The sequence below is a fragment of the Furipterus horrens genome, unplaced genomic scaffold (genome assembly GCF_987537825.1).
Source record: "Furipterus horrens unplaced genomic scaffold, mFurHor1.1.pri manual_scaffold_6, whole genome shotgun sequence".
Lineage (NCBI taxonomy): Eukaryota > Metazoa > Chordata > Mammalia > Chiroptera > Furipteridae > Furipterus > Furipterus horrens.
The window spans coordinates 89,035,478-89,045,566 of record NW_028327176.1 but is presented as its reverse complement, the minus strand read 5'-3'; the positions used below and the strand labels follow the sequence as shown (position 1 = coordinate 89,045,566).

Sequence of the window (10,089 nt, the reverse complement as noted above, 5' to 3'; positions counted from 1 at the left end):
ACCCTCCTTCCCCATCTTATTACTGCCAGTGACCTTGTCTCCTGCTTCACTGAGAAAACCGAACACATAAGACGACAACTTTGACAGAGTTCCAGCACCAGCTACTTGGAGACCTTCACGCAGGTGAGCTGCCCACACTCCCAGCCAGAGCCAGTCCCCGGCTGGTGCTCCACGCCTCATCCCTTCTCGTCCACTTAAAGGTGTTGGCCCAGCAGTGCTTCCATGTGCTCTCTTGTCATTTTTCTTTCTCCATTAGATCATGTGGCAGCATGAGAATGACACCCAGACCCTCTGCCTGAAGGATGGTGACTGACTGATGTCCCCACTGCTGTGCTCTCTAATGTGCTGCCCCTTTGCTCTGGGACCTCACTTCTCACAGGCTTCTTCTTGTCAAAGACTGAGAACAGCAGGGAAACTGAGGCAGGGTTATTGATCCTCTGGAGGCTGAGAGACTCCAGGGTCCACCATGCCCTCTCTGAACTTCCCTCACCCTGCCCTGGGTCTAGGACGCCTCCCCCACCCGCCTGCTCTCTCTCCATGACGTGGGTGACCGCACTGAGTCCTTGCAGCTCAGAGCTGCACACGTTCCTGTTCAAACGCACAGCAACACACTGCTTCCCGGGGCTCCTTTGTACTGAGGACGCGGGACTCACAGGGACACACTTGGGGCTCGGAGTGAAGGGCATTTTACAACGTACCAATCCCGAATCACACACTCACTGTGTGGGAAGTGGGATTTAGGGGTCCTGTGAGTCGGACTGCAGGGCTATTTAGACACATTTCTGTACCAAGGGGCCAAAACCACTTCTTCACAGATGAGCCTCCTGGTGTCGGGTTTCCAAGATCGTGTTCCCACTGCAGTTCGTAGATAACCAGGAACCGGAGCTGAGAATCTCCATCAGTTGCTTCCAGGCACAATTCCTCCAGGATTAAAGGGAAAGCCCTTGTCCCTCAGACCCCACTCCTTGGGTGAGCTCCTCTCAGGCATCAAGTTCCCTGGGGTGATTTTACTTCTAGAGGAGTCCAGGGGGAAAGTGTCAGGTAGTCTTCCTCTGAGAAATCACTGAACACCACTCTAAGATTAAACAGAAAGTTTATTGAAATAAAGAGAGGAGGTAGAAAAAAAAGAAAAGGAAGAGTAGAAACTCCCAATCACCTACGGGCTGTAAAATTTACTTGCGTGTGTTTCTGCTGGCGCCATCTCCACGCTTTGCCAAAAACAAATTCAGTTAGGCTGAGTTTTCCCATCAACACATTCAGTAAGTTATTTACATCTCCCTGCTTTTCCCCCACGAGGTCAGTCAACATATCCAGCTAGGTCCATCAACATTTCTTCTGGGAACTCGCAAAGTCCATTTTCATTTCCCATAAGAGGGGCTAGGACGGGGTTAATTTGCATACGGCTCATTTACATACGTCAGAAGTCCGGGAGGGCAGTCCAGCCGCCTCTACGTTCTGACACAGAGAGAAGGGGTGGGAGGCACAGAGTCTACTTCAGGGAGAGGGATTCCGGGAACATAAGGTGAAGAAAGGAGGCTGGGCCCACCTGGGGGTCTCTCCCTGGTTTCCTCACACAGACCCTGGCCCTGGACTCAGGGACCCAGGGTGGCAAAGACTCTCAGAGCAGGAGGGGGGTCAGGTCCCAGGTCCCAGGCCCGGTTGTCAGGGTCTCAGCCCGAGGGCGGAGTCTGGGGCGGGGAAGCCCAGTGCTGGGGAGTCCCCGTCTCCCCGGTTTCACTCTCCCTCTCACAACCTGTGTCGGGGCCTCCTTCCTGGATACTCATGATGCGTCCCCAGTTGTCACTCTCATTGGTGTCCGGTCTCTAGAGACGCCAATCAGCGTCAGCGCCGTTCCCGGTTATAAGGTCTCCGCGGACCCGCCCGGCATCAGATCCTCCCCAAACCCGAGGTTTTGGTAATGAGGCCCCCGAGCCTCCTCCTGCTGCTCTGGGGGGCGCTGGCCCTGACCGAGACCTGGGCGGGTGAGCGCGGGGTGGGAGGGAACGGCCTCTGCGGGGGAGGCGCGGGGGACGCGGCGCGGGAAGGACCCCGGGGAGGGCGCGTCTCCACCACCCACGGCCCCGACCCCACGCCCGTCCCGGCCCCCCTTTTCCGTCTCCCGGGCGCTCCCCCTCCTGTCCCACGGACCGGGACCCACGCCGGGAGGAAGAGTGGCCCGTCTCAGCTCCGCCCCGCCCGCAGGTCCCCACTCCCTGAGATATTTCGGCACCGCCGTGTCCCGGCCCGGAGGCGGGGAGCCCCACTTCATCGGCGTCGGCTACGTGGACGACACGCAGTTCGTGCGGTTTGATAGCGAAGGCGCGGACCCGAGGGCAGAGCCGCGGGCGCCGTGGATGCAGCAGCCGTGGGTGGAGCAGGAGGACCCGCAGTACTGGGACCGCAGCACGCGAATCTCCAAAGAAGCCGCGCAGACTTACCGAGTGAGCCTGAACACCCTGCGCGGCTACTACAACCAGAGCGACGGCGGTGAGCACGCGGGACCGGGCCCGTCCCGACCCCCATCCCCACGGGCGGGCGGGGGTCGCCTGAGGGGCCCCGTCCGAGCTTCGCCCCGAGGCTGCAGGAACTCCCATCCCTTGCCCCCCATGCCGGAGGAGCCGGCGGGGACGTTGACCCAGTTTCACTTTCGGTTTTGGTTTAGTCCCCACGGGGCGGGGCGGGGCTGACCCGGGGGCGCGGCTGACCGCGGGGCGGGGTCAGGGTCTCACACCTTCCAGAGAATGTCCGGCTGCGACACGGGACCGGACGGGCGCCTCCTCCGCGGTTATAACCAGTTTGCCTACGACGGCGCCGACTACATCGCCCTGAACGAGGACCTGCGCACCTGGACCGCGGCCGACGCGGAGGCTAAGAACACCCAGCGCAAGTGGGAGGCGGCCGGTGTGGCGGAGCGAATCAGGAACTACGTGGAGTGGGAGTGCCAGGAGTGGCTCCTGCGGTACCTGGAGAAGGGGAAGGAGGCGCTGCAGCGCGCAGGTACCGGGGCCGCGGGGCCTCCTCTCCCCCGGGGCCGGGGCTCCAGCGAGGAGACGGGAATGGGGTCAGTGTCAGAGACAGTCCGCCTGGATTTTCAGATCCGGGACCGGACAGTGACCCGCACCTCCGCTCAGGGACACTCCGGGGTGCCCTCTCTCCGGGGGCGCAGGGGCACAACCCGGAAATAACCGATCGGTGGTTCCCTTTGACTCTGGCAGCGGCTCGGGGGCCCACGGGGATTTTCTCTCTCAGGCTTTGTCCCCGCCCCACACCCGGTGTCTCAGGTGTGACCCGACTGCTCTGAGTCACGGGGCCTCCACTCGGGTCTGGATCAGAAATGCCTTTTCTCCCCTCAGAGACCGGCCTCCTGCCCGGGGCTGTGTCATGCTGATTCTAGAACTTTCTAAAGACTGGGAGTAAATCTCAGGTGACGCTGTCCAGGCTGGTGTCGGGATCTGGCGCTCCCTCCCGGACCCGATTGTCCTGTCCTTTCTCAGGATGGTCACATAGTGCTGCTGGTGTGTCCCATGACACTGAGTTTTCTCACGCTTCCCCTCAGACCCTCCAAAGACACACGTGACCCACCACCCCATGTCTGAGCATGAGGTCACCCTGAGGTGCTGGGCCCGGGGCTTCTACCCTGCCGAGATCACCCTGACCTGGCAGCGTGACGGGGAGGACCAGACCCAGGACATGGAGCTTGTGGAGACCAGGCCTGCAGGGGATGGGACCTTCCAGAAGTGGGCGTCGGTGGTGGTGCCCCCTGGAGAGGAGCAGAGATACACATGCCTTGTGCAGCACGAGGGGCTGGCCGAGCCCCGGACCCTCAGATGGGGTGAGGGGGGACGTGCGCACAGAGCCTCTTCCCAGGGAAGCGGGGGCCTCGGGAGGACCTAATCAGGGTCAGGGTTGGGGCCTGGGGGTCAGGGCCCTCACCTTCCTGTCCCTTTCCAGAGCCGCCGCCTCAGACCAGGACTACCATCATCATCATCACAGGTGTCACTGTTGTCCTGGTCGTTGTAGCTGTGGCAGCTGCAGCTGTGATGTGTGGGAGGAAGCGCTCAGGTAGGGGAGGGGTGGGGTCTGAGTTTCTTGTCCTGCTGGGGGTTTCATTCAGGCCCAGGTAGATGTGAGTCCCTCTTTATTAAGGGAAGCACCATCTTCACCCGGGTGCTTGCCAGTCTTGGGGCCTGTTTACTCTCAGTTACTCTTTAGTAAGGCAGGTGTGAATGTAAGGGACAGATTTATCACCAGGATGATTCTAGTGATGGGGACCTGGTTCCCAATAGTCACAAGTCAGAAGTGGGGTAACTGCTGAGGACAGACCTCCAAGAGGGTGGTTGGTCCAGTTCCTAAACATGTACTTTCCTTAGGATTCCTGATCCTACTCTGCGTAGCAACAGTTTGGAAACTTCTCTGGGGTCCAGAACTAGGGCTTCCTTTAAGACCTCATGGCCCTGTGTCCTCCTTAGTCTCTCACAGGGTGTTTTCTTCCCGCAGGTGGAAAAGGAGGGAGCTACGCTCAGGCTGCCAGTGAGCATGGAGGGGGTGACCTCTGAGACCCTGAGATCCTTTAGTCTCAGTCCTGGGGCTCTGACCAGTCTTCTTTTGTGCTACCCAGGCAGTGACAGTGCCCAGGGCTCTGATGTGTCTCTCACGGCTTGTAAAGGTGAGACCCTGACATCGGGAGGGGTTGTGGGAGAGGGGACGGGACAGGGTAATGGGGATTCTCTGGGACATTTTGAGCATGAGGTAAACTTAGAAAACATCTATAGTGACTGACCAGAATTTGTTCATGATTATTTTCTTCTACAGCGTGAGACAGCTCCTTTGTTACGGAATAAGTGATGGAAGATTCTTCACACGCACGCACACCCACCAAACCCATTTGTAACCTCAGGAACATCTCACTTCTCTTTCTGCAACTGGCATCTGAATGTCTGCGTTCCTATCAGCATAATGTGAGGAGGTGGGAGGCTGGCCCTCCTCTGCCCAACACACCCCCTTCCCCTCACTTTCCTGTTCCAACAGAGGCAGGGCTAGGTCTCCCAATCCCTGTCTTTAACCTGGTTCAATGAGCTGCAACCTCTTACTCCCTAATTGAAATAAGACTCTGGATATGAATTTGTTTTTTTTTAAGTTCTTGTCCGGTTGGTTGATGTGTTAATTAATAAGCTGAAGATCCTAAATTTTTATAGGAAATAAATGGGAGCATCAGGAAGTTTCCAGAATCCATGTGTTTGCTGTGCTGAGTCTGTTGCTGGGACAGGTGAGGCTGTGAGGACCAAGCATGGTTGGGGCTGGTGCCCAGTCAGTGCTCAGTGCATCATGGGCTTTTACATGGTCACTCCTCGACTGGGTCACCCCTCTGCCCCTTTGTCCTTGTTCCTTCTGTAGAAACTAGGCCACCAGGACCTGGGATCACAGGGACCCAACATCACCCAGGCCTTGAAAACCATCCTAATAAAGAACATGTCCAGGACGTGGGCAGCAAGGGCTCAAGCCTGGGTCTGACCCTCAGTCCCCATCTTCTGAGTCTTTGTTGTTTGTTTGTTCATGTAGAGACATATGACTATTTTTGTTCTTGTTAAGAGTCCTGGTCTCACTCTCCTCTGGGTGTCCCCTGTCTATCAGCCTGTCATTATCCCCACATGGCCCAGGGGTTCCCTGCACACAGGAGCCTTTGGTGCTAAGATGAACTTTCAGACATCCTGCCCTTTCCACTTTCTAGGGCTTGACTGATCTTCCCATCTTTTCCTAAACTCTCAAAGGAGCCAGGATCCAGAATGAGCAGAAATGGGACCCATAATTCCTCACTTCAGATAAGTTCCTCTTGGAATTCTGCTCTGCTTGCCCATGCTGTCTGCCTGCCCTTCGCTCTAGTGCTGGCTCCAGTGCAACCCCGGGATTCGCAGAGCAGAGTCCACTCTAGATTTAGGGGGAGCAGTGCTGTGGGAAAGTGCAGGTGCGTCCATGTCAGCGTCAGTGCGGGTAGTGCCGTCACTGCTGCAGAACAGCTGTGGTCTGAGGCCACATTAATAATGACACTGCCTAGCATAGGGATGTGCCCTGCACTGACCATTCATGAGCCAATAGGCTGTGTGACATGTGTGGCACTACATGTGGGAACATCACTGAAGTTGATCAGGGTCACTGCTGGCCTAGTGGAGCACATGTTGTGTGGAAGGGAAAGTGTGTGTAAGCACAGTAACCAGGAAGTGTCTGTGTTAGGAGGGTAAGTGATCTGGGAAAGCGCAGAGGGGAAGGCGACCCCCAGTGTGGGCTGTGGGGACAGGGAAGATGGCTGTTTGACTTGGGTGGTCAGTGTGGGTCTCACTGGGAAGGTGACCTTGAGGGAAGATTGAAGGATGAGGGATTATCCATGAGGATGTCTGGAGGAAGTTCTGTCCAAGCAGGGGCAGTGTGGGAATGGAGCAGAGAGTAACGGAGATGAGACAGAGGCGCAGCCAGACCACATGGGCCTGGAGAGCGTTGGGAGGGCACGGACTTGCTCTGAGTAAGGTGGGAGTCACAGGACAGCTGAGGGCAGGAAAGGACATGGCCTGACATCCCCTTTGAAGGATCGCTGTAGCTGCTGTGCTGAGAGCAGACTTGGGAGGTTGGGGAGGCAGTGGGGACGCAGGAGGAGCCTGTGCAGGGCTCCAGGCTGGAGATGCTTCCCTGGGTGAGCTGCGGTAACAGTGGGCATGGGAGGATTCTGGATGCCTTCTGACAGGGGCTTTACAGCGTTCCTGATGGTGAATCTGAGGTATGAGGGGTGGAGTCAGGGTCACCAAAAACCTCAGAGGCTACAAGCAGAGAGACAGTTGCCATCAGCAGAGATGGGGAAGACTCTGGAAGCAGCGCATGTGAGGAGATTTCACAGGCTTCATGTTCAGAGGTATGGGGACTGAGGTGTCTGTCAGAGATACTAGGGAGCCATCTGCTGGCAGTGGTGACATCTGAGTCTGGAGATGGGGTGATGTGTCAGCTGGGCAAATAGACTTGCGGGCAACACATATAAATGATGTTTAAACTCTTGAGCATGAGTGAGGTCACCAAGGGAGTGACGGCTATAGAAGACAAAGGAAGAAGGATTGAACCCAGGCCCCCCGTGCTGAGTGATGATGGGACCACACACCAGAGCCGACTGCACAGCTCTGCCTCCCTGTCCAGAAGGCGAGTCTACCGTGGAGCCCCACACTCTGCTGTGTGCAAGAATCACCCTCCCACTTTGTTAAGACTCAGAAAGTCTGGAGCAGAGTGAGGTTCTGGATTTATAACAAGGCGGGCGCTGATGCTGCTGGTCTTCGGGTCACACATTTAGTAACACGAACCCAGACGAGGGTTCCCACGTGGCTGTGTGTCAGCCTTGCCTGCAGGGCTTGTTACATAAGCCTTCCTGGCCTGGTGCCTTCTCTGAGACAGTGGCTCTGGGAGAGGCCTGGGGGCTTTGTAAGGGGCCCCACAAGCCATCCTGGGCTCAGCCAGAGGGGGAGATGCTGAGGTCAGTGACAGAGCTCAGGGTGAGGAGGGGTCCTAAATCCACATTTAAAGGTGTTTTTTTTTCCTCAGAAGAGGGAGGACAGATATTGTCAATTATGAGACATGATGTTGGGAGTGACATGTCATTCTCTACCATGGCGTAGTCAGGTGGAAGATTTAGGAAGGACCCCGGGTCAGCATAATAAAATCTCCGAATGCTTGTTCTCTGAGACTGTTCCCCAGATGTATTTCTTGGAGCAAACAATGGAATCTAAATTTTTCTAATTTCCATATAAAGCAGTATACATATGATATTGGGTTCTAATGCTATTTTGGGGAAAGCTGCAGAACAGACTAGAGGCCGCACAGCCAGGAACAATCCACAGTGCAGTCTGGGTCGGGTCCCACACAGGAACCACTGCTCTGCTGCTGGACACAGATGTCACCGCTCACACCACTGACTCCCCTGATGCTGAGCCCTGGGCCCTGTGGCTATGACTGCTGCCTCTGCTGCTCTGGCACCTGGACACTTACTGCCCCTCCCGCCACCCTTGCCAAGTGCACTCTGTGCAGGCCCAGGCTCTCTGAGTCCCGAGTCCTGAGTCAGAGTTCGGCATGTCCGGTCACCTCACTTATGGAGCCTCGAGCCGTGTCCAGAAGCACGAATGTTGGACGTGTGTTTTTCTCTTTCATGTAGGAATGTGGTCTCTGCTCAGTCCAGGTGCTGGGGTGAGGGGTGGAAAAGAGACTAATTTCAATTCTTGGAGCTAAGATCTGAGACTAGAACTTTCTGGTACTTTGCAGGTGCTCAGGTTTGGCTGGAAAAACAAGTGATTGATAAATGACATCCTAGGTAGAGGGTCACTTGCTCTCACTCTGAATATCTCTGGGATAGTGAGAGATCTTTTTTCTCCATTCACCCAGTTCTCTGATTTTCAAAAACCAACTGTTTTTCCTACAATTTAGCTCAATTCCAACGTGACCTACCTGGAGATAGCCTCAGGCGTCACATGGGCAGGGCTCCATCCCACAAGACTGCCCTCGCTTCAGAGTGAGTCTCAAGCTCAGACCCCCGTGTTACCTGCGCTTCTGTCTGACTAGGCTATGAAAGGGGTCATTACTTTGCTAGATCAACTCACAGAACTTAGGAAAATGCTGTGCTTACTATTACATTTTATTATAAACAACACAAGTGAGCAGCCAGTGAGAGGGACACGGGGCAAAATGGGGAACGGTCCCGAGTGCCAGAGCCTCTGTCACCATGGAGTTGGAAAGTGTCACCCCCGCCCCCAGCATGTGGGTGTGTTTGCAATTCAGAAGCTCTCTGAACCCCATTATTAGAGGTTTTACTACATAGACAAGATTAATTAAATCATTGGCTACTAGTGATTGACCTCAAACTCTTACCCCTCTTTCCAGAGGCTGGGCAGTGAGGCTGAAACTTCCAACCTTCTGATCCAGCTTGGTCTTCTGGTAACAGCCCCGTCCTGAAACTGTCCAGGACCCTCAGCCAAGAGCCATCTCTGGAGATTCCAAGAATTTTAGGAGCTCTGTGCCAGGAACCAGGGACAAAGACCAAATATTTTCTATTATACCACAGGTCTTTAACCGCAGATCCATTAACAGCAGAAGTATCATAACAGTTAAAAGATGCTGGCACAATACTAGAGTCCCATTCAGTCTTTAACAATTAGTCCATCCATCATCTTATTAAAGATATTTACATGGCCCGTAAATTTAAGAAAATTGCTCAAACTTTTTAATCAGAGGGGAAAAGTTCAAATTAAGCTGTAATGTGATATCATGGCACAGCCCCAGAATGGCAAAAATGAGAAACTCGGACAAAATCTATTGTTGGCAAGAATTTGCACTAATCCTCTTATGTGTTACCAGTGTGAGAGTAAGTTGATTCAAATACTTTGAGAAATGTTGGGCATGAGGTACTGTTAGCGCAGGTGGCTAGATATTAATAAAGAAGGGAATCAGGGAATCAGACATTGTCAAGTCTAATGAATGGAGAGCTAAGTCAGATGCTGAGCCTGCTTTGTTAGGAGCTGCAGCTTTATACACTCCCCAGGGGACGGCAGCGTTTTGGACCAGCTTTCAAATCTCCAGGGTGGCGGGGGGACTGCCATCTGGTACGAAATTGGATTATTAGTGGAAACAGGAGGGGAAATTTCTCCCTGGGCACATGCCCAGTAGAAGCCAAGATGACGAAAGGGGAGGTGCTTCTACTCTGAGGCACGTACACTAGAGACTAAGATAAAACTGTGACAGTCTTCTGTCTGCTCCACCTCCATTAAATCTGACCACTAAGCCTTACCTCTCTGTATGTGAGTCCCCAGAATGCACGTCTTACAACTCTGTGAAAGAGCCACATTTCCACCGGCAACATTACTACAATACACCCAATCGTTCACCCCATGACGCAGCACTTCCAGGCTTAGTCATGTACTTAGTAGACATGCATACATATGTGTGTCAGATCTATGAAGCAATTGCTCATAGCAGCACAGTTTGTAAAATCTGGGGATAACACAAATGCCCATGAGCAGTAGAGGACAAGAACTGTGGGATGTTCATATAATGGAACCTCTTGCAGCCATG

The 10,089-nt window shown here is 54.5% G+C and overlaps 1 protein-coding gene and 1 long non-coding RNA gene across 6 annotated transcripts; one reads left to right on the top strand and one right to left on the bottom strand.

Annotated features, from left to right (window-relative positions):
• Nucleotides 1–668: 668 nt before the first annotated feature.
• Nucleotides 669–2,678, bottom strand: LOC150006890 (uncharacterized). 4 transcript variants are annotated; one of them, XR_016512005.1, is made up of 2 exons: nt 1,157–2,678; nt 669–1,075 (listed from the first exon to the last, which is right to left on the bottom strand). It is a non-coding gene; the product is annotated as an uncharacterized LOC150006890 (long non-coding RNA). The 4 variants fall into 4 exon arrangements; XR_016512006.1 differs by having other exon boundaries at nt 1,161–2,678; XR_016512007.1 differs by having other exon boundaries at nt 1,177–2,678.
• Nucleotides 1,871–5,136, top strand: LOC150006889 (class I histocompatibility antigen, Gogo-B*0201 alpha chain-like). 2 transcript variants are annotated; one of them, XM_090282279.1, is made up of 8 exons: nt 1,871–1,982; nt 2,203–2,487; nt 2,722–2,997; nt 3,557–3,832; nt 3,952–4,062; nt 4,498–4,530; nt 4,619–4,666; nt 4,813–5,136. In XM_090282279.1, exons 1-8 carry the CDS (start codon nt 1,919–1,921, stop codon nt 4,815–4,817), a joined length of 1,098 nt encoding a protein of 365 aa, XP_090138405.1. In that variant the 5' UTR covers nt 1,871–1,918; the 3' UTR covers nt 4,818–5,136. The 2 variants fall into 2 exon arrangements, with proteins under 2 accessions (XP_090138405.1, XP_090138406.1); XM_090282280.1 differs by lacking the exon at nt 3,557–3,832.
• Nucleotides 5,137–10,089: the final 4,953 nt, after the last annotated feature.

What these genes read in the sequence shown, in the direction of transcription:
- LOC150006889 (XM_090282279.1), top strand. Translation starts at nt 1,919, where the DNA reads ATGAGGCCCCCGAGCCTCCTCCTGCTGCTCTGGGGGGCGCTGGCCCTG. An exon ending in GCCCCGGACCCTCAGATGGG is followed by an intron (nt 3,833 to 3,951) that starts GTGAGGGGGGAC and finishes GTCCCTTTCCAG; the next exon opens with AGCCGCCGCCTCAGACCAGG. An exon ending in GAGCTACGCTCAGGCTGCCA is followed by an intron (nt 4,531 to 4,618) that starts GTGAGCATGGAG and finishes TGTGCTACCCAG; the next exon opens with GCAGTGACAGTGCCCAGGGC.